The sequence below is a fragment of the Paramormyrops kingsleyae genome, chromosome 12 (genome assembly GCF_048594095.1).
Source record: "Paramormyrops kingsleyae isolate MSU_618 chromosome 12, PKINGS_0.4, whole genome shotgun sequence".
Lineage (NCBI taxonomy): Eukaryota > Metazoa > Chordata > Actinopteri > Osteoglossiformes > Mormyridae > Paramormyrops > Paramormyrops kingsleyae.
In genome coordinates, this window is record NC_132808.1 from 29,297,064 (window position 1) to 29,319,685 (window position 22,622).

Genomic DNA, 22,622 nt, shown 5'->3' on the forward strand with positions numbered 1-22,622 from the left:
CCCCCTGGGGCCCGTATCACAGAGCAGGATTTCTTGCTTAGCCACATAGCTTGTTGGATTTAAGGTAGTCTGGGCTAAATGTAAGTGAACAAATAAAGTACATTTAAAATGGGGTACCTTAAATTCGACAAGCTATCCAGCTAGAAGTAAGAAAACCGGCTTTGTGATACAGGCCCCTGCAGTTTAGATATGCCTTGTCTTGTTCACTTCTATGTACTGATTTTCTTAAATCTTTCTGATAATACTAAGACTGCATTATCCATAACCTACAGACTTGGACAATAGATTAATTTCAGTGTTAAATAAAGAACTGCTTTGGAGCATCACACAAATGATATCATTTATTGACAACAGGCAAATCAAAGCCATCATACAGCGGGATTTAAACAAACCAAAACATTACAGGCAGCCCCCAAGTTAAGAACGTCCGACATACAGACACTTCCTACTTACAGGGTGGCATAAAGCCAATTACAGTAAAAATTCAGGTTTTATACAAGTTACAACGCTACATGATAATGAATGCAGGCGCTACTTTGTGACGCTCGTGATGACATTGTGTGGCTTCAGCGTTTCATTAAACTGGGGTATTGTAGTTAATTTTATTATTACTGCATTATTAGTATTATTATGTATCAATACAAATTTGATACAATATACATACAAATCTGACTTAAATACAGACTCATTGAGCAGATCTCCTTCATAACCTGTATTATTAAAATAATAATCAATCAGCCCAGCTGGCCCTATTTGTCCCAATCCAGTTGAGTGTTCCAAGCAGGGTCAGCTGACTTGTGTTAACAAAGGTATCTGCAGACCCATGAAAAGAGACTCTGCAAACCAACACAGCATTTAGTCCCCCATTAATCACTCAGCTCTCTGGATTGCTGTTCATTATCTTCAGAATAAGTCAAGCAGTCTATCAGCTTGGTGTAGCCGTGCTTCAGAGCGAGGCTCACAGATGAAATCAGCAAACCGTAGCTTAATTTCTTTGTAAGCAGACTGTACTCATAGCGTCTAAAACATATAGCATATGACTCTCCTACGTTTACTGTGTGATAAAATTGTGCTGAAGAGCCTAAGCTTTTGGCATAAGAATGGAGTGTATGGAGTGCTGAGAGATTATCCACTATATCCTCCAACTTTATCCTGCTACTGCTCCTTCTTCATAAAGAGGTTCTCATTCATACCATAATAGTGAGTGTTTGTAAGTCAGGCTACATGAAACTGTATTTACAGGGGAGGGATCGGAGGCAGGAAGGGGTGAGGACAGGGGAGGGAACTGGAGCAAGGAGAGGGACTGAGGTAGGGGGGTCAGTCATTTACATCCTTTCCCATCCATTGCCTCCTCTTCTGTAACATCCTTTGCTAATCATCATAAACCAGGGAGACTGTATAAGAAATGGGGAACAAAGACATGAAACCATGGCGATTTCACAGCCCTGCACTTACACACATAAGCCTCAGATGTCATGTTATTCCTATACAGTATGTCTAATATGTGACATATTGACTCTAAATTACCCATATTGTCTGATTGTGTGTGTGTCTGTGTGTATGGAATGTCCTGCCTTAGACTCTACGCCGCCTGGGATGGATGGACAGATGGATTCCTGGGGTATTATGTTTGTAAATGAAATAATCCTCCCCCCCACTCAATTCACTTTTCTACATAACGTCTGGGATGATATAATCAGCTTCATCGTCTGGTGTGTGTATCAGGACAGGAGATCGTCTGGGCGATGAAGGCTGGGCTGCCAGCAGGGTCGGACTCTGGACCGCGGGCGAGACTCTGGCCTTCGATGCCGTCGCTCCTGAGGGACGCTTCGGGAAAATAATCCTCTCAGATGGCCGAACTAGAGGAAACAGGTCTCATTTTCAGCTGCGTGTCGTAAATCCAATCAGGGTGAATAATAGCAATTTAGTGGTGAGCCAAAATAGAAAGAAACACACATGACGTTTCGCGGAGGTATTTTCATTCACATGAATGTTCTCTCGGCTAACGGAGGGATATTTTACGCTGTCCTACCGATTAGACTGTCGTAATTCTGTGGCTGAACGAAAGGTTTCAGGCGGTGTGAGGTTTCCGTTAAGAAATACTGCACGACGTCATAGAGGTTGGAAACTGTAACCTAGCAACATGGGAGACAGAACAGCGGCTGTGAGTCGCAGGCAGGTCGGGCGTACAGGAGCGGTGAGCGGCGTCGAGGAGGCGGGGCTCCGCACGCACCGGGCTGTTCAGCTCGATCACGAAGCTCCTGTCCTGGGAGCGCACCCTGTAGTGTTTTATCACCGAGTTCCTGAAATTTGGGGGGGCAGATGGTCACAAGGTGTTTTCGTGAGTATGGCAAAAAGTGGAACACAACACGGGTGCTGGAATGTAAAAGGTGAAACGTGTCACGAGGAACATGAACAGCTCTGGCATCCGCCATTCAAGTGACCAGTACGACTGTAGAATATCAGCATAAATTCAAAACAATAGGCCTACATAATGATATTATTCGTTTAATAATTAACGCTAAACTAAGTAAAAATAACTAAAGTAAAAATCATTCCACAAAACAAACATCAGTTCCCATGCAAGCCTTTGGTGGTCTTCAGTAATTAACCTCGAAATTTCTTGTGTTTTATCGAATATCATCCCTCATCCGGCAGTGACATTACACTGTGCTAAAATAACAGTACTATAATCGTTGGTGTGTGTATAAAATGATTAGGGTAAGACGTTCTACAATTCAGTGTTTCAATTCACTATGCGGAGTCCTCGGTCCCGACGGTATGACGTGGAGCAGAACCAGCCCTCAGCTGCCGTGATTTCTTTTCTTTTTTTTTTTTTTTAGCTGCCGTGATTTCTGATCCAAAAGCGGGTTCTGCTTTTCTCTATTTCTTCCCCTCACTGTTATTTATTGTTTTTGGTTTATATTTCACCCCCCGTTGCTACACCAGCTTCTGCTCTTGTCTCCCGGTTAAATATCCACTCCTTCCTGCCATCCCAGTACCTGTGCCCAAGGCAAAACATAACTTAGCATGACCAGGGACGAGACTATTGTTTCTGGGGCCCACTTAAAAAGTCACTTTGCCCCCCCCCCCCCCCCCATCCCCCATAAGATATTTTCAAGAGTAAAGTCAGAAGATTGTAGCTGGCCGGTTTGTAGAACACAATCTCCTAATTAAGTAAATAAGTAGTGACTGTTTGTGGCCAGCAGGGGGCTCCACACAAATGTGTCGTTTGAATGGTGGTAAATGCCGTCACTGAGTGTGGCACGTGATTCAAGACCAGGGCGAAAGTGGCCATCGGCACTAGCGTGTCTGTACAGTTTGTGTGTGGTTGGCTATGTGTGTGTCCATGTTAAGCCGTGTGGTATGACCAGGGGCGGATTAAGGTGCACAGAGGCCCCTAGGCTACAGTAGTCTGTGGGCCCCCCTCCGCGCCAATGGGGGCCCCCTTGCAGGCTGGCACACGTGGGGCCCCTAGGCTTAAGCCATATCTAGCCTATGCGTTAATCCGCCCCTGGGTATGACACAAGCGCCCAGACCTGTCGAACAGCTGCCTTATGGTGACGGCGTAATTGATGCCGTCTGTCGCCGGACGCAGGATGATGCTGCCATACTCCGGGTGGTCCTCCAGCATCATCTCTGCCTCCTCCCGGGAGACGGTAGAAAAGCAGCTGGGGGTGGAGAGGAGGCACAGACAGAGACACGTCAAACGGTAGAGGAGGGGGGGACTCCGAGCCGGTCGGGAGCTGGCGGGCTGCGGGCAGAGCGCTCTCACGGGGGCATTTGGATGACGACGTCCTCGTAAGCCTCATCGGGAATTGTTTGTGGGAAGGACAGCGGGTCCCTGTACTCTGAGGCGTGGGACGCGTTGATCCTCTGTATCTCCTGCTCCAGAACGTCTTGTATCCTCACCATCTGACCGGGAAGCAGCTGCAGGTCCTGGGGAATCTCGAGCTGGAACGACGCGGGTCCCTTCTTGGAATATTTAACACACTTCCGTTTTCTTAGGAAAGCAAAATCACTAACGCCATGGTTACTGCACGTGTTTAGTAAAACACAACCAGTATAACGTGCAGCTGGTGGTCGGGCAGTGTTTTGAGGGCTATGGTAATAATTAACGCAGAAATAGTGCGACTGAAATCAACAGCAAAAGCACATAAGGAAACGTTATAAATAAGAATTCTTTAAAGCACAAATCTACCCGATGTAGGCCTATCTTACTCAGATGATGGAGGAAATCAGATTAAGGTCAAGCATGAGAAATTTATAGTAATCTGTACTAAACATACGCGTAAAGGAAAAATACTAACATAGGCCACAGTCGTAATAAAGCCCCTCCACTCTTCGCCAGCCTCCTGACTGTCAATCTGTGAATAAAACAATGTAACCGAATTTTAAGAGCGATAACGGTTTTTTCAATGATTAAGGCCCTCGGTGGCCGATGGCTTTTGTATCTGACCTTCAGATGGATTTCCTCATTTTGTAGGCTCAGAATGTAGACCAGCGAGCTGCTTCGCATTCCCGGTTTATCGAGAGTAATTGCCTTCAAGTTCTGGAGATGCACCTTCTCGGAGTACTGCGGGAATAGAACAAGTTATCGCATTAAATCTGAACTATGGAAAAGACATTTGTGACGTGGACGTGTAGCGATCGTATAACAAGTGGATGAATGTATGTTAATTACAAATTACAGATTAAAAATACGATGACCGACGGCCGTCTCTTATTACCGAGTCGTGCTTCGGGTCTGCGTAGAGGAAGATCGTGCATCCCCGTAACTCGGCGAAGAAATTTTTAAAATCCTGGAAAAGGTGGGAACAAGGACTGCAGGGGCGACCCTTACTACACATCACATGTAAAACTATAAGATTGTTATTATTATTTATTATCATTATTATAAAAAATACATTGAAAATAATTTACACTGAGCATTTACTATCACAGCTTTTAACTCAAGACAGTTAAAGCATCTTAAACATTTTAGCGGCTGGAGGACTAGGGCTATTCAGTGTTTGTTATAGGGCAGTCCTCATGTCCTTTTCAGCCTCTCTGGGAGTTTCAGAGATAGCGGGGATAGTGGTAGGCTACCTGCGGAGTGGGCAAAAGTGGCGGGTTCCGCACAATGCTATATATACTGGGGAACATTCATTGTGACTCTCTCTCTTGCTCCTGATTGCATTGTGTTCATCTTTGAGTTTTGGCGTGGGCTCCGGCCGTACAAGGTCCATTAAAGTGCTCACTCTTTTCTAATACGCCTGTTGCGTGGTCATTACAATTTGTTGTCAGAAGTGGGATAGAGAGACACAATTAATGTTCCCTAGTATATATAGGGTCGTCTGGAGAGCCTGCCACTTCTCCTTTTGCCCACTCCGCAGGTACCATTATCCCCGCTATCTCTGAAACTCCCAGAGAGGCTGAAAAGGGTAGCAGGACTGCCCCATAACAAACATTGAATAGCCCTAGTCCTCCAGCCGCTATGATATTTTATCCGTCAGTCTGTTGATGCATCGCTTCAGTTACCTGTTCTCCTTCACGTTTCATCTGTAGATCTCCATAGTAGTACAACGGCAACGCTGTGATTTGCTCTCTCCTTTTGATGACCACCCTGGGAGCCACAGAAGATACGGACATGATGGTAACCCGTACTGCCTGACTGCGATTTCTAACCACCTCGGCCGGTAATACTGCGCTACTGAAGCGAATCACGTTCACCTGGTACTCACAGTAAACAGGAATGCGGAAAGAGTTTGGGGCAGGAGAATCACAAACAGCTCCGATTACTCCAAGTGTACCTTGAACTTCATGGTGTTAAGCAAAATTATTCCCTGTAGCCGATGATGAAAAGATTTTCAAGTCAAGTTTCAAAATAGTCTCCAAGGACATGGGCTTATGACTGACGTGCCCTACAGTCTCCTGTGTTATGCCAACGCCAACATACAGTATCAAAATGTTACTGAATCGTGTTGCTCGTGCTTATACTGATGACACTGCATCTAGTAAACTGTAATTTTCTTGAAGCACTAATGGGATTGATCGGTGGGTGTCACACCTACAGGATTGTGGTTTAAATCCCCCCCACTCACACACACAACCCCAAAACAGGCAGTCTCGATAAATTCGTGTTTCTAAGCAGCCTGCGCGCGTACCCTGAATGCAGTACTTCTGTTCCGTTAGATATTCACCTGTATAAATCATTAAAATATAAACTCTATAAGCTGCTTCGGCAATGTTATTCTGGGTGTTAAAAATTAACGTAAGCACACGATTTTGGACTGTGGTAGGAATCCGGACTGGGAAAGGGCATGCAAACTGCCCACACAGTCCCCATCCCGGACTGGGGCTACATGATGACCTTCATCGTTCCATGTGCATGTACCTGCACCGTTTTAGTCTACTTCAAAACTCTGTCGTTTCATTAAGTGAATCTTTCCCCTGTCTATCTTTCGTTGTCCCCATGATAGATAGATATTTGTTCTCTCACCCTTAAAAACCCATCCCTCGTGGGCAGCAGGCAGCGGGGCGGGGCTTACATTCACCAGAACCAATGACAGGCTTTGTTTTGGACGCGGCTCCGCCCAGCAGCCACACCCTCGCCGCTCCCCTGCCAGTGTCTATCCAGGCTTTAGCCGCGGTCCGCCGGGGCGCCGCTCCTTGCGAGGCCGGTGGGTGGGTGGACGCTTAGCGACTGTCGCCCAGGCTTCAAGATGGCGGAAGCGCTGACGATACAGGAGGAGCTGGTAAGTTGACCAGCTTGCTTCGCCTGTCCGCTCCGCTGCCCCCCCCACGCTTCGCCTTGCTCATCGCCTTGTCTGACTCGCTTCCTCCTGCCGCCGACCGTCCAGGGTTGCGTTCTTCGATCAGTCAGGGCACTTTCATTTTTATTTTAATTTCCCCCCAGCTGTTACCATAGAGCTGGCTGGACATCATCTCGAATAAACGGGGATGGAGCCCGGGGCCTTTGCACAGTCCGTCTTGGTCCGCTGGTTACTATCAGCCTATCCGCCTATAATGTTTTGGCCGGTTCCCTGTTCAGCACGCCCGACTAATGCGTAATATTAGCCTATAGTGAGACCTTGGGCAATGTTGCACAGCGTGATCGCAGTGAGATGACCGGGAGCGCGCACCCAGGGACAGTAACCCAGGATGAGCGTGTGCATGACAGCATTTAAGCCAGACCTTCACCGCAATGCCGTCGCCAGCCCCGGCCAGGGTAGATGTCCTTTAAGCCTGCTGTATGAGCTTCCCATCGCCATCCGCCAGTGGCCGATTGGCTCGCAGGCCTCCTTTGGGCAGTAACACCGTGATTTCTTCAGTTTTCCCACTGATCATTGTACATAAGCATTTGATATAATATAGAGCTTATAATGGGTATGTTAGCCTGATTCACTTGGTATACATGAAGTTTCTCTAAAGGCACTTAAGACAGCTCCTTCCCCGGTTATCATTAAACGTATTACTTGTGCATGTTGTACATACAGTGTTGTCAAGCGTGCAGGAGTTATGCATTATTGAGCGCATTAGTGCGTCCCGCGATGCATGTGTGAAGCGCTTGTTATTATATGCACGTAAGTGTAAATGCACGGTCGCTTCACGCTCTTATTACGCTTCAGATTGTGCTCGTGGGCTGTTTCTCATGCTATCTGGCTGTGTCTAAATTGCAGACCGCCGTGTATAATAATAGCAGTGGCTGGTCTCGGAAATCACTGACCATGACGCTTATGTGGCGGGGGCATTTAAATAGTGCAAGGGATGGCTGGGCATGTGGGACAACGGCCGGCCGGCGGGGGGCCGGGGCGGGGGCCGCATGACTTTCACAGAACGACACTTCCCCTCCTAGCGAACATGTGTGGCTTCAGTTTTAAACCCCAACACGCCGCCTTGTCTGGATTCTTATAATGTGAGGACACTGATTAACGTCCTATTCTCAGAGTTCGTTAAAGAATACTGATTTCATGTCTAATTCTTCCTGCATGACATTATAAAATGTATATTTTAATATATCATAAAAGTATGGTTTACTACTGAGGGCAGATAAAAGACCCAAAGTCTACTTGATGGCTGGAATATTATGACAAATTGAAATTTACTACACGGCGCCTGTATTTCAAAGCTTGTGAAAGCGCCGTTATTTCAGAAGCCGTCAAAATGTAGGTTGCGTGACGCTAAATCCACTATTGAGGATCTCATGAATTCCCACATATTTACGTTTTTATGCAAAGCTTTAGTCCGTTTGACTTACGCCAGTTTATTTTGGATTTTTATTCATCTGCAGAAAATTGACGGCCACTTTCAAAAATAATATTTATTGCAGAACAGTTGCTCGCTAAATTATAGACTGCGAGTTGTTTGCAGGATATCTGGCAACAAAATATAACCTAAAAAGAGAAATTCTTAACTGTTTATTTAGTTAATACGTTCAGTCGGCGTCTTGTGGCCCGAGGTTCAGCTCTCACTTTTACTCTTTGTCCGTGATGTCCCTGTGCTCTTCACAAACACCCGTATACCCTTCTGGTGCTCTGGGTCTGAGGCAGATGAGACATAGGTACGGTTGGTCTCGATCTGTAATTGTGGACCAGTCACTGCTAATGCTTAGTGGTGTCAGTTTAAAGGTTTTATTTATTTAGAAAGCTTTACTTTGTAGGAAACCTCTACCGTGAACGTGCATTTGCTTTTTTCTTTTGAACGAATACCTCTGCAATTCAAGGTTTAATAGACTACTTCCCATACTTCAGTTATGTTTATTTTTGGTTTCAGTTCAACCGATGATTAGTCTTTTATTAGGCCTGAGCTTCCCAATCAAGAGCTATGACAGTTCCGCATTTAAAGCTGCATAAATGACTGTATTACTATCTCCGCTACAATCCAGGCAGTGCAGGAGTTCCTGGAGGAAGTGCGGAAACTGGATCAGCACGGCCCGGTTGTGGAGTCGCGGAACACGGCGGTCAAGTTCCTCATGGCGCGCAAGTTCGACGTATCCAGAGCCGTCGAGCTTTTCCAGGCATACAGGGTAAGATCCGGCTGTCTGACCCAGCTCTTGCACGGAAATTGCCCATTTTTCATGGTGATCGAACAAGGATCTGGAAAAAGACCTGGACTGAAGTAGCTTGAAATGATTTCAGGAGTGGACATTCTATAGATGCTCATGTAGTTTCCCATCTTGTTCAGTCAGCAGCTTCAGATGTGGGAATGAGCCTTTATCTAGAAGAAACAAAGCAATGTATTAACGTCATTAAAAACGAAATGATAAAACTGCTGTGCTTTGCCCTGCTCTACAAAAGCAAGTCTTGTTTTCATACTATCATCAAGACAGGTCAGTCAGATTCTTTTAAGGGAGCTGATTTTAAACTGGTATTTCAGCCACATGAAGCAAGACTGAAACGAGATAAATTTTATATGTTGAGACATATTTTTCTTGAAAATATACATGGTGGAATGATTAAATTACACTAACCTCAGCAAAAGTATTGCATTTCCCTCCATGTGAGTTTTAATTATGTGCACGGTGTTATATGTATAGCGGCTGATATGTTTGTCAGTAGCAGTGCTGTAAGCATCACTGTAAGTGTCACTGTAAGCATCACTGTAAGTATCACTGGTGCCTCATATCTCCAGGGTTGTGGGTTCGATTCCTGCCTCGATTGTGCGTGCGTTTGCTGCTGCAGGTGTTCCTAGGCTCATTGTGTCCCCGTACCGGAAGAGCAGTGATTGATGGATGGATGGATGGATGGATGGTTGGATGGGTGGGTGTTTGGCATTCTCTGGCACTGTCTTTACTTTGCCCCCTGATCCCGTCCATAGCGTCAGATTCTCATTTTCGGTATACGCTGTCGGTCATTGTTGCTTGTCCGTATCAGAGTACGAGGCTGAGGGAGGGAATTCGCGAAATCCGCCCGGAAGAGGAGCCGCTGCAGTCCGAGCTGCTCAGCGGGAAGTTCACGGTTCTGGTGAGTGTAGTCCGGAACATGCTGTGCCCACCATGCAATGCTAAGTGCTCAGAATCCGCTGCCTGTGTCCATGCGTAGCCCTATAGAGACGCTAGGGGTGCCGCCATAGCCCTGTTCACGGCTCGCCTCCACAGACCAGACTACACTACCCATAAGGCTGTGCTGCAGGCCGTCATCTACCAACTAGACAAAGCGATTGAGAGGTAAGTGGTTTGTTTATTAACATGGTCATGTTTTTGTATTTAGTTCTGAACATTTTCTGTGTGCTTATTTTTAGCTTTCATTGCAAGAACTAGGAACTTATTGTTTTTTAGAACCATGCGGCTTAAGAAGCATTGTTTTTATTGTCTTTTCCTAATCTGTAGTACTTCCCTGCACTTAACTGTTCTCTAAAAATAGGCCCACCAGTGAACCTTGGCCAAATTAGACCCCGATTCCAGTCAAGCTCTGCTTGTTTCGAGCATTCGGTGGATGACGTAACTGCAGACTTTGGAGCAGGCTAACTTGCGTTTACAGCTGAGGGTGTCGTGGTACTCAACCCTCTCCTCTCTTCTTCATCAGCATCCAGACACAGCGGGCCGGGTTGGTCTTCATCTATGACATGACCAACTCCACGTACGAGAATTTCGACTACGAGCTGTCTATGAAGATCCTCAACCTTCTGAAGGTGCAGTGAAGGGTGATGATGATGTCGTGTGCAGCCATGTCACTTCCTGTTCCTCCGTTTCTAATAAGGTGCTCTACCATGTGTCCAGGGGGCGGGTTTATTGTTTCTGGGGCTCTGCTCAAAAGGTCACTTTGGGGTCTTCCCTGGCCTTTTAGTGTAGTGACTGTCTATGACCAGCAGGGGGCCTCGGTGGTGGTTTGAGTGGCGGTAAGCACACTGAATGCCTCCTCCCTCCCCCTCTCCCGGACAGGGTGCCTTCCCCGCCCGCCTCAAGTGTGTGTTCATCGTGTCGTCCCCTCTGTGGTTTCGGGCCTCACTTGCTGTTCTGCGGCTCCTGGTGCGGGAGAAGCTGAGAGAGAGGGTAAGCTTCACTCCCCTGAGAAATCACCCATAGCACCGCTGTTCCCGTCTTGTTCCTTTCTCTTTATTTATTCCTCGGGGTATTTATTTCTCCCCACATGAATCCGGGTCCGTTTAAGCTTCTCGTTAAGTATTATTTTTAACGTCCTGTTATTATCCCGCTCTGCCATCCTCTTGGCTTCACTCGCCAGCCCGGGAGTCCAGGTGCAGAGACGTTTGCGTCTCTCTGCTCATTTTAGATGTAGGCGCTGTGTCCGTCTGCCCAGAGCGTCCTGAACAGGCGCTCCTCTCGCACGACGCCTGTGAAGATTGTAACGTAGCAGAGCGTAGCATAGTGTGACGTAGCATAGGGTAGCATAGCAGAGGGTAGTATAGCATAGCATAGTGTGATGTAGCGTAGCGTAGCAGAGAGTAGTGTAGCGTAGCATAGTGTGATGTAGCGTAGGGTAGCATAGCAGAGAGTAGTGTAGCGTAGCATAGTGTGACGTAGCGTAGGGTAGCATAGCAGAGGGTAGTGTAGCATAGCATAGTGTAGCCTGTCAAACTTCCGTTTCCTGTTTGTGTTCCCTCCCGAAGCTCGCGCTGCTTTGCCTAAATGTCCATGTGTGTCGGGTCTAACCGCGTGCGTGTGCGCGTGTGTGCCCATGCCCGCCAGGTGTGCACACTGAAGACCCATGAGCTGCCCCGCCACATCCCTAAGGAGTCTCTGCCTGAACACCTTGGGGGTTCTGCACGGTACAGCCACGCCGCCTGGATCCAGGCGTGCATCCGCGCCGACCGGACATCCGCCGCCGGGGACGAGCTCAGTCGTGATAAGCCTGCTGATGGCGTCGCTCCACGTGACCACCGCTGCCCTCTGCAGGGCAGGACTTGTACTGTGGCTGAGCCAAATGCTGACCGGTTCCCCCAGCGCCTGCAGGGTAACTACGAGGAATGGGACGGGTCACTGCTGACGGCCAAGAGCACGGTCGTGGGGACTGACATGGGAACCAAAGAGCGTCGCCATGGCAACGGTCATGTAGCTAATGGACACGGACCCGGACCCGCCCGCAGGTCCCCGCACCGGTCGGACGCCGCCTCCAGCGTGCCTCCCCGTCGTAAGGATCCCGGGGAGGAGGGGGCGGGACTTGAAGGTGGGCAAACCCGCCCAGCGTACGCCTGGGGCTGTGGCAGAACCTCGGTGCCGTCCGTGCACGTGCCGGATAACGAAGGTATGACGGTAAGGGAGCTGGTGGAGCACGTGAAGAAGATGAAGAAGAAGGGTATCTTCCGGGAGTACGAGGAGATCCGCAAGGAGCCCCCGGCAGGCACCTTCAACCACTCAAGGTGAGTGTGCGGAACTTTCCAAAAAAGCCAGTAGGTCTCCATATTCGAAAACCAGCTCTAGAAGTTCGACCTACTGTCAGTAATCAAAGTAAGATAAAATATTACAGAGTGCAGGTAGTTACAGGAGGGGCGGGGCTAATGCCTTCAACTTCTCCACCTACACCACTTGCTTGGTTACCGATAGATTCGTGTTTTTTGGAATTGAGTCTTGTGGCACTTTTCCACTAAGAATCAAGCCGTACCCAAGCCATACCCAAGCCGTACCTGCGCCAACATGGCCCTGCATACTGGCAGCGATGAAAGCATGACCAAACCGAGCTGGTTACGTCTCCACCTTCTGATTGGTCGAAATTATCCGGCACAAGAAAGAACTAGAATTATTCAGTATTAGTAGTTTTGCACATGGTGACGTATTGATGTATTCCCGATGACTCGGAACTTGAAAATTTCTAACCTCCTACTTGGAAAAAGTACTATGGAACAGCTGAACGGAATGGATTCATGATGCAAATTTACACAAGCTAATGCTAATTCCGCTAGCGTTTAGTGCTAACATTCTCATAGACGCGTCAGTAGGAAGCAGCACATAATAAATCATAATGTACACAGTGTGAACAGTAAAATAAGCATCAGCGCGTCACTGTCGCTCCCCAAACCTGACAATGCCTTTACCGGGCTGACCTGCAGTGGAAATCTGAAGTGAGCTGGGGCCGTGAACTAGTCTCTCCTCGCGGTGTGGCTCGGGTACGGTTCGGTTCCTGCATGCCAGTAGAAAAGTGCCATTAATGCATCTCTGTCTTTTCAGGAAGCCTAGCAATCAAATGAAGAATAGATACAGTGACGTTCTCTGCCTCGACCACTCCAGGGTCAAGCTCAGTGTCATGGACAGTGACGAGGTATTATTACTATTATTATTATTTAGTAGTATTTATTTATACTAGATATTTATATTTCAGAATAAATTGAATTAAGGAAATTGGCTGGCCTCTCCTTACTCTGCTATTAATTATGTCCATTTATAGAAATATCTCAACCCAATAATTGATGTGACACAATGCGTGTTCTGAAGCAGGAACGTGATCTCACAGACTGTACGTTCAGGAAAGTGATCTTCGCTGTGACCACAACCATTAATACACGACTCATACGGCATAAAATTATCCACGGCTCTCAGGTTACAGCAATAAACAGTTTTAAATGGCGCGCCTGGGAAAACGGGGCTACCACGGGTGGATATGTAAGGGCAATGTAGCAGTAACCCATGCGGCCACACCTTTTTGGGATCTGATGGTATTGCCCCAGTTTGATGCTATTGTCCCAGTTATTGTATGAGTTTGAGATCAAATTGCCTACCCTTTGTTACCTCTAGGTCAGTGTTTCCAAACCCACTCCTCGTGGACCCACAAACGGTCCATATTGTTGCTCCCTCCCAGCTCCCTAGCAGGGAAGGAGCAAAAACGTGAACTGTCTGCGGGTGCCCGAGGCCCGGATTGGGAAACACTGCTATATCCATCCATCCATCTCACTGAATAAGCAGTGAGATGGATGGATGGATTTGTTAATTACCTAAAATGAAAATGTCAGACTTCCCAACTAGAGAGAGAGGATCTTCCAGTGCCCACGGAAATCCCGTGTCGCATAACTAGCACGTCTCGGTGGCTAGCACGTGTCACACCTTGCGGACTGGAACTCTGTTCAGGGCCAGATTAATAGCATTAAGTGCCTCAGGTCAGCTGATTGGTAGCTCACGAAATTCAGAAATGAACTTAACGTACACTGTCAGAAAAAAAAGAGTACCAGATTGTTCCTTTGCTTGTCAATGGGGCTGTACCTTCAAGGGTCTGCCAATTGTACCCTTAGCTGTAGGTAATTGTACCTTTCAAGGTACAGAAATGGACTCTGAGCAGCATTTCTGTACCTTTGATGGTATATTAATGCTGTGTGTACCTTGGGGATGTCAGAGTGCATTTCTGCGAATGGGTCGTCCCTTGGAAGGTACCCAAATGCACTTATAATTAATCCGAGCCATTGTCTGTATCCTTTGAGCTTCCCCCAGTATGCTCTTAATGGGTGTGTCTAAATTGCCATAGTTTGTCTGTTTGTGCCCAGCAGTGGACTGGCTTTGCAGTGAGGCTGTCCCCTTCCCGGAATTAGCTCCCGGCGCCCTCCACCCTGACCAGGATGATCTGCTGGAAGGAAAGATTTAGTACGGCTAAATTTGGGTCCCCCATAAGCCCCGTTTCCCAGCAGCGGTTGATGCAGTTACATCACGTTCACGCAAACAAGTCAGGCCCAAGCAAACGATCTTTACACCTGATCTTAATTAACCGGCTGTTGATCGGCTGATATCGCGTTAAACTTCTTGTCGGTCTGTTTGTGCTTCTTTTTCATTTTCGGTCTTGGTGGCGTGTACAGACAGAGAACAAGCTGTTCTTCACGGAAAATTTATTTTGAACTTTGCCCGTGCATACCGGGCGTCCAAGGGACCGCGTGATTCTATTCCTGTGGCTTTTATTTGTGCTATTAACAACCTTTTTTGCTTGGTAACCAAGTAGCCGTCGTTAACCGTCTCCTGGAGGCCCAGAGAGTGTTCCTTCACGTCTGTCTTGTATTAAGTCATGTTTCTAGAGCCCAATATCATTTCCCAAAGCATCCAGGCTACATATGGCTTTCATTTCTGTTTTCACAGACGTCGGATTACATAAACGCAAGCTTTATGGATGGTTACAAACGGAAAAACGCGTACATTGCAACTCAAGGTGAGTGGTCACATCCTGCAGGGAGGGTCTCTGGGGGTATTCGTTGTTTTTTAAAAATCTGTAAGGTTTTTGATTCCCCCCCCCCACCAGTCCCACAGTGACACACATGTTGTGATTTAGACAAGCTACACTACCGGCACCCCCCCTGCCGACAGTTTCACATTATTCCTTGGGGGGGGGGGTTAATGCTGGTGGTGGTGCCCCCTGAGAAGATGGTGCCCTAGGCAGCTGCCTATGTTGCCCAGTGGGCTGCATGGCTCTGGCGATGGCCTGTGGTGGGTTGTTCAAGTCCAGAGAGTAAAAATCCAGACCAAGATTTTGTTTCACTCAACCAGTTGAGTCCTCTGTGACTGTGACTCTTTATTCTCAACTGGTAGGTCTGGACTCTTACTCTCTGGACCTGAATTACGCACCTCTGATTCTGGGCCTGCTAGGTTAACCTGGGGGCCTCAGCGATGGCTCTGGTTCATTTCGGGGACGGATCCTGCTGTTTCCTAAAATACTACGTTGTGTTGCAGGCCCTTTGCCAAAAACGTTTGCCGATTTCTGGCGCATGGTGTGGGAGCAGCGAGCTTTGATTATAGTGATGACAACCAGGTAACGCCCAGCCCCAAGGGAATCGCCTCTCCCGAATTTACCGTCTGTGTGCACAGAACAAATGCATTAAGCTCTGCTCACAGAGCCTGTTGGGGGCCGTCTCTTTCGTGAGTGGTTATCCTTGGTGGGCCGTGGGCACTGGTCGATGTGTGTGTCTCTGCGTGTGTTGGCACAGAGTGGTGGAGCGCGGACGGGTGAAGTGTGGCCAGTACTGGCCGCAAGAGGTGGGTGACAGTGACACGTACGGGCGCTTTCTGGTCAAGAACGTCCACGTCAGGATGTTCCAGGACTTCCGACTGTCCCAGCTGCAGGTGTACGACAGCGTGGTGAGTAGGAGCGTGAGCTTAGCGCCGGTGCCTTACGATGACACTTGTACCATGTGACCTGTCATGTGATCTCTGGGCAGTCCGGGGAGCTCCGCAGTGTGGCCCATTACCTGTATGTCAGCTGGCCTGACTTTGGCGTCCCCAAATCGGCCGGAGCCATGCTGGACTTCAGGGCCCAGGTCAAGCAGCACCAGGAGGCTGCTTTTCGGGCCATGTGCGCTGACTGGACCGGACCAGCAGGGGGCCCTCCGCTCGTGGTGCACTGCAGCGCCGGAATCGGCAGGACAGGTATTTTTTACGGCTCGTTCTAGAACTAAATATTAGGACAGAAAATGAGCCAGGCGCATAATTTTATCAGTGTGCTGTGATTATTGCTGTTTCTTCCTCAATCTTCCTCTCCTCACTGTCCTCCAGGGACCTTCTGCGCTCTGGACATCTGCCTATCGCGGCTGGACGACGTGGGTGCGCTGGACGTGCAGCGGACTGTGAGGCGCATGCGTACTCAGCGCGCCTTTAGCATTCAAACGTGGGACCAGTACTACTTCTGCTTCATGGCCGTGTTGGAGTATGCACAGAGGCGTGGCCTCCTGCCGGCCATCCAGTGGTCTGACAGCGAGTGACAGGCGGCGGGAAAACTGGACGGAAACAAATGACGCTGCCAGCGGAGCCTCAGAATAACCCCGCCTCCCCACAAGTGATGGGGCGGGGCTTGCCACAGACGGAGAGAGGGGGGCTCCGTGGTCTGTCCCTAACTCTCGGACTTAACGGGGAATTGGGCGATTTGGGCGGAACCAACCACATGCGTGTGGACCGTTTATCCTATCTCCATCCATCCCGTGAAACGTCACAATTTTGTTTTACTGCTGGGGGAAAACAGATCAGGAATTACTTAACCAACTTTAATAGGTTGCATCGGTAGTATACTTATATTCAATCTTTTTATTAAAGTGCATTTATTTTTAAAGTTTTTTTTTTGCTTGTTTTTTAATGAATGTAAACCAAACCTAAGTCGTCCCTTTTTTTTTTGGGTGTTTCTCTGCCCTGTTTTAACACCGTGGGTTTGTGTGATGTGTCAAACTTGTGCCTCTGCCCTGTTTTCCTTTTTACAAACGCAAAGACATGTTACAATATATGTATGTGCATATAAGTAGCGTATAAAAGGACAAAAACAGTCACTGATTTCACAGAAAACGCCAGTTATCGTTCATCAGTACACGGGACAGCCAAAGACAAACAATTTGAACTAATGAAATGTTTTGCACTCTGACGGCTGTTTCGAAGCGTCACAGTTAAGAGAACCTTGCTTAGAACGGCGAGTTTGCGTTTTCATACGTCTGTCTTTCCAGCGGTTTCTGGGGACACGGTTAAGGGCAAATTACTAGCCAGTCGCTGTCCTGGCTACTAGACGGTGCCGCAGCCTCATTAATGCGTGACCTCTGCTTCACACGTTCTGCTTCCCCTGGGTTTATAAAAATATCCTTTACCTGTGCGCACGTAGCGGAGCATGCGTGTACGCACATGCGGGTGCGTGTGTGCAAACCTGCATACAGAGCTGTTCTTGTGCGATCCGGTTTATCTGGGGTTCATAAATGTGCAAAGTTTTCAGCCTCGTCTTCTTGTCTGTCTTCGGTCTGCAGCTGTGTCGCATTTTAGGTGCCTTCAAGTCTTTATAAACACAGTGAAGATGTAACATTGTAACATTTGCTGTTATATAATTTTTATTATCTTGTTTGGGAATCTCAGGGGTTAATATTGTTTCTAGTGTTGAAACAGAATGTCAATTATTTTATTTTTTGTATTTTGTATTCTGCAACGCATCTTATGTTGCTTGTGATTCTGAAAGTATTCCTAGTGGTTGATTTGTTGGTGCAATGCTTGATGGGTATGATGACAAGGTTTATTTAAATTTAGTAAATTTGGTTCTTGGCTGACGATACTGTTTTTAAAACTGAACAAATCTGCTTTCTGCCAGTGGGGTCTGCCTTCAAAGTCTGTAGTGATGCTTGTGTTGTGGCATGTCTCATTGTGGGATCGTTGGCACCACATTTGGGAGAGTAAAGAAACCATTTAATACAGTATTTAAGAACCCATACCGGCAGCCATTTTGTCATTTGAAGGGAGAGCACAAAGAGAACTACATTTGCCCATAGGTCTGGTGAATACCTCAGTTCTGGCGCTGCGCCATATCGCTAACACCTTCCCTCCAAGCTCACAGTAAAGTTCAGGTGAGGTAAGACGTTCTTCACCTGCCTAGTTTGTGGCAGCAGGGAGGTACTGCATCCTGACGGTGAACTTGTGCTTAAAGACACCGTAATAATTCATCAGTTTTGTCATAGTAAAATATGAATATTATTCTGAATATTTATAACCATAACCATGTCTCCGCCTCTTGCTTATTACCGTTCATGTTTATGTTGTGACATTGCTTAGTAATACTCTTACGTCGAGTTACACCTGACTGAACGTCCAAGGTACATAGTATACAGTGGCCCAATCCCAATGTCTCCCCTAAGCCCTGAACCCTCACAAACTTAACTGGCGTCACCTGGTAAGTGATTGAGTGATAGAGGCCGCAAGGGCTCGAAATAGTATAAATAGGAATGGGACAGCACATTGCAGCATATCACGTTACCTTGACAACGCCAATCGTTATTTTAGAGTGTGCTCTTTCTACTTCGTGCCATATAAATATAACGCTGCCACTTCAGCCCCGGCACATTAACAGTCATATTTAGCTAACCAAAAGCAGGCTACAAGCAGCCAATGTCAGTATCTCAGTCTTTGTAACGTTCACCGATACCGAGGAATACTGATACCATTTCCTAAAGGCATAATTGCTAACAATGTTAGCAACTTACATAGTTAGGGCCCTGACAACTGAATGGCGGCAACTATGTAAGTTGGTATCGGAAGCTTTAGGGAAACGTACCGCTGAATGGGACAGCTGTGGAGGACTAAGCAAGTAAAGAAATGTACAAGGCAACCGTAAAATATACAAATGAATAAATCCATGTATATATTCGGTCATGATAATGGCGTAGCTCTACACATTAATCTATTTCTTCGTTTCTGTTTTTCCAGATTTCGCCACTCATTTCTGTGTGTATGTTAAGGTAGGCGGGTCTAACATCACTCAGTGCAGGATTGGTTAGAGGTATGCATACGTGCGTGCGCGCGCGTGTGTATATATATAATTTGTTCGTTTATTTATTTATTTATACTTGTTTAGTCGTCCATACTTACCTTCTTAGCCTACCTACTAATAATAAATAAGCTTACACGAATTGCTGTCAGTATGTATATTTCCCCCCGCCAGGTGCACTTGTGGAAACTGCACACATGCCCATCGAGACAGAAAATACATAAGTTTGGGGTGTAAGTAAGACAGTTACGTAACAGTCTGGGATTGTTGAATCAGTCCGTTTTACCACCTTCTTTTACATATGCGGGATTTATATTTTGCGCCCCCCCCCAATTGACCCCTTTGGTTCTTGCCATCATGCTCGTTGAGGGGACTACCGAACGGCTCGATGGTGTGGAGTGCGTGCAGGTAAAGCCAAAAGTTTCCTGTTGAATACAAATGACATGTAATGTGTGCGTTAGAATACTTTTCATTAGTTATGCAGGAAATCCGCGAACTGCCGCTCTGTTCCTCCCAGTTACACGGACGCATCTGGGTATTTTAATACTTGCGTATTTGCTGCCGCACTGCCCCGTTGTGGTGAAGATTGAGTACTACAGGTGCGCAATTATCTGTAATTCTGATCCGAACAGGGTCACCGCTCTTCCTGCCTGTACAGGGCGTGTACATCGATCATGCTTATTTGTGTTGTTGGTTCTAAGTAAACAGAATACACTCCCAAGAATTAAACTCCCAATTGGCTTCTGTACTATAGTATCTTATTCTCCGGTAGCAATTTACAGTATGGCATAAAAATCTGTTTAAATTCATTAAAATTTAAGGACAAAAATCCAGATGAAGGCCTGTGAGCCAGCAATGTGGACGTACGTAAAGAAATATACACCTTCTTGATAAGCGTTTGTTTTCATATTCATAATCGCTCACATGTTTTACATTACAGGGTGTTCATAAAAGCAAATCACAAATTGCATAGTAGGTATGTCCACGTCCGCAGACAGGTACACAGGCACGAACACATTCACTTGCAGCACAGTGGGACCATTTTGTTCATTTCATTCCCCAAATCCCATTCGGTAAATGGGCAGGTTTCCTCACCGCAGGCGCCGCCGCTTAATCCCACGGCGGCGCGCACGACAGTCAAACCAGACATTTAGGATTTAAGGCCGCGCTAATTCTTATTTATGGATGCAAGCGCGCTGCTTTGTGTGCGCCGCCTTCCAAAGCGGCACCATGTAAAAGCGCCATTTTATTAAATAGAAAATAGGTCTATTATCAATCCACTTGAGGCATTTAATACAGTGATATTTCTCCGCAGCTTTGGACACAAGTGCTGAATGGAATAAACTATTCATGATTCCCGTTTTCCTGCCTGCCCGGCTTCCCTCCCCATACAAACATTCAAATAATCAGCATTTTGCGGGACGATATCTGCCCGCGATTACTCAGGCTATCAATATATAGGCGTAATAACCTGGGCGATAGCATTACCTAGGAAAGGTCCGTCCCATCTGCCGCGGCCGCTGAAAGCTTTTCATGCTCCAGTAAGTTTGGTAAATATCAGCCGATAAAGACCGTAAGCCCTACCAAAGCACGGATTTTCTCTTAATGTCTCCTCAAAGTGCAGCCCCCCCACCCGATGCAACGATTACAAATTATTTTCTCCTAACGTCATTTTTACATAGCCCCCCTTTTTTCCGCATGAGTAGCCGGCCGCCGAATGAATGGATGCCATTAAAACAGTTCATCATTATCAGAGCTGCCCTGGCCTCGCTTCCCTTTCTGCGGGATGGAATCTCCATCACAAAGGGCAGAAGATCAGCGCCGGGTCCTGGCCCCCCACCCCACCCCCCGGCTCATCTCGCATGCAAATTGGCCTGCGGGGGCAGCTCCCTCGGTGACCTTGAGCTGCCTTTATCGCCCGGCGCTGTGATCCAGCCTGGCCCTGCTCGTCACCCCCTCATTACCGGGCGGTGTACGCGCCTGGCGCGGGGGGCGTCAATGCGCGCTATTAATTAACCGGCTTTCCTATAACTATTTAAAGTAGGCATCTGCGCCGTGTTTTTTTTTTTTTTGTACGTATATCGTTTGAATCTAAATGGATTATAAGGTGCCGGCGTGAGTTCCCTCGGTTACACATTTAGGAAGTGCACATTAGTAACTATTGTGCTCACTGTCGAAGGAGCATCCGGAGATTGATTTAATTAACATACAAATGTGGTGACAAATGGTTATAAATCTGTGCAAGATAAACACAACAATGCGGGGATCTCGCCTTACGAGACAGGGTAAAGTGTGAAAGCGATACATGACCTGCAGAATGTAATATCTGAACTAAAATAGTTTTTAAAAATGAAAATAGGGGAAAAAAAGATATACTAGCTATTTCTCTTTGAACAGAACATATATGGAAGCCTATCACACGGTTTGCTACAATTACGTACTTTGTACAATAAAATCTGTAAATGGCCATCACTGACATTGTACATTGCATTTACAGTGTAGGCCTATGAAACAGTAAAAATCTGAAAATAAACCAACAAAGAAAATCATATATATACATATATACACACACACACACACACACACACACACACACACACACACACACACAGTGGACCCTCGAGTTACGACCGGCCTGACATATGAACAACTTGGGTTACGACCAAAATTTTAGTTTTGACTTACGACCAAAGTCTTCAGTTACGACCCGAATGGTGGTCGAGGCCAAAACGTGTATCCGCTTGTGCGGCTGTAAACAAAGAGCTGAGATGCCCCGAGAGGCATCTGTAAGCTTCAGTCTGAGCTCAGATACGGCTGTTTGTGGACGTCATTTCGGTCAGTGCAGTGCTGTAGGCCTATATAATTAATTTCGCTAATTGCTATCAAAATGGCCCCAAAAAAGCTAGTAAGAAGCCGGGAATTGTGCAAAAATATGAGAATGGCATTCGTCTGACCGATCTGGCGAATATGTACAGCATGTCGAAATCCACCATCTCGACAATCTCACACAGAAAAGCTTTGTATAAGGAAGCTAGTATTGCTAAAGGTGTTACTCAAATTAGTAAGTTGGGATCAACGGAGTTAGACGAGGTAGAAAGGCTATTATTAGTGTGGATAAACGAAAGAGAGATGGCAGGTGATAGCCTATCCGAGTCTATGATTTGTGAAAAAGCTAGGGCTATAAATGCAGATCTCGTAAAGGATAAGCCATCAACGAGTGATAATGGTGAAACATTTCCTGCCAGTAAGGGGTGTTTTCACAATTTGAAAGCGAGACCTGGAGTTTTTAGCGTAGCTAGGCATGGTGAAGCCACCCGCGCTGATAAAAGGGATGCAGAAAATGACATTCACCACGTCAAACGACGACGGAGAAATGGTCAGCACAGTATGAAATTGTGGTTTCTGGTAGGCTAGGCACATTTTGTAACGTTTTGGTGAGTACACTAGGAAAATTATTGGTGTTTCTGGTAAATTGTGCACATTATGTAATCTTTGTTATTA

At 46.8% G+C, this 22,622-nt stretch overlaps 2 protein-coding genes across 7 annotated transcripts; one reads left to right on the forward strand and one right to left on the reverse strand.

The window, feature by feature from the left end:
* Positions 1-314: 314 nt before the first annotated feature.
* On the reverse strand, positions 315-6,664 carry LOC111847322 (signal-transducing adaptor protein 1-like). 6 transcript variants are annotated; one of them, XM_023818388.2, is made up of 11 exons: positions 6,531-6,664; positions 5,724-5,825; positions 5,521-5,605; positions 4,731-4,802; positions 4,460-4,576; positions 4,311-4,367; positions 3,776-3,975; positions 3,540-3,671; positions 2,234-2,303; positions 2,033-2,135; positions 315-1,859 (listed from the first exon to the last, which is right to left on the reverse strand). In XM_023818388.2, the coding sequence occupies exons 3-11, from the start codon at positions 5,539-5,541 to the stop codon at positions 1,672-1,674; spliced, it is 960 nt and encodes a 319-aa protein (XP_023674156.1). In that variant the 5' UTR covers positions 5,542-5,605; positions 5,724-5,825; positions 6,531-6,664; the 3' UTR covers positions 315-1,671. The 6 variants fall into 6 exon arrangements, with proteins under 6 accessions (XP_023674156.1, XP_023674157.1, XP_023674153.1 ...); XM_023818389.2 differs by having other exon boundaries at positions 6,482-6,595; XM_023818385.2 differs by lacking the exons at positions 5,724-5,825; positions 6,531-6,664 and having other exon boundaries at positions 3,776-3,954; positions 5,521-5,717.
* On the forward strand, positions 6,599-18,353 carry LOC111847321 (tyrosine-protein phosphatase non-receptor type 9-like). The gene is made up of 13 exons (XM_023818382.2): positions 6,599-6,737; positions 8,867-9,007; positions 9,855-9,944; positions 10,023-10,147; positions 10,506-10,611; positions 10,862-10,972; positions 11,627-12,297; positions 13,103-13,193; positions 14,987-15,056; positions 15,575-15,653; positions 15,829-15,979; positions 16,060-16,267; positions 16,394-18,353. The coding sequence occupies exons 1-13, from the start codon at positions 6,705-6,707 to the stop codon at positions 16,597-16,599; spliced, it is 2,082 nt and encodes a 693-aa protein (XP_023674150.1). The 5' UTR covers positions 6,599-6,704; the 3' UTR covers positions 16,600-18,353.
* The last annotated feature ends 4,269 nt before the right edge of the window (positions 18,354-22,622 follow it).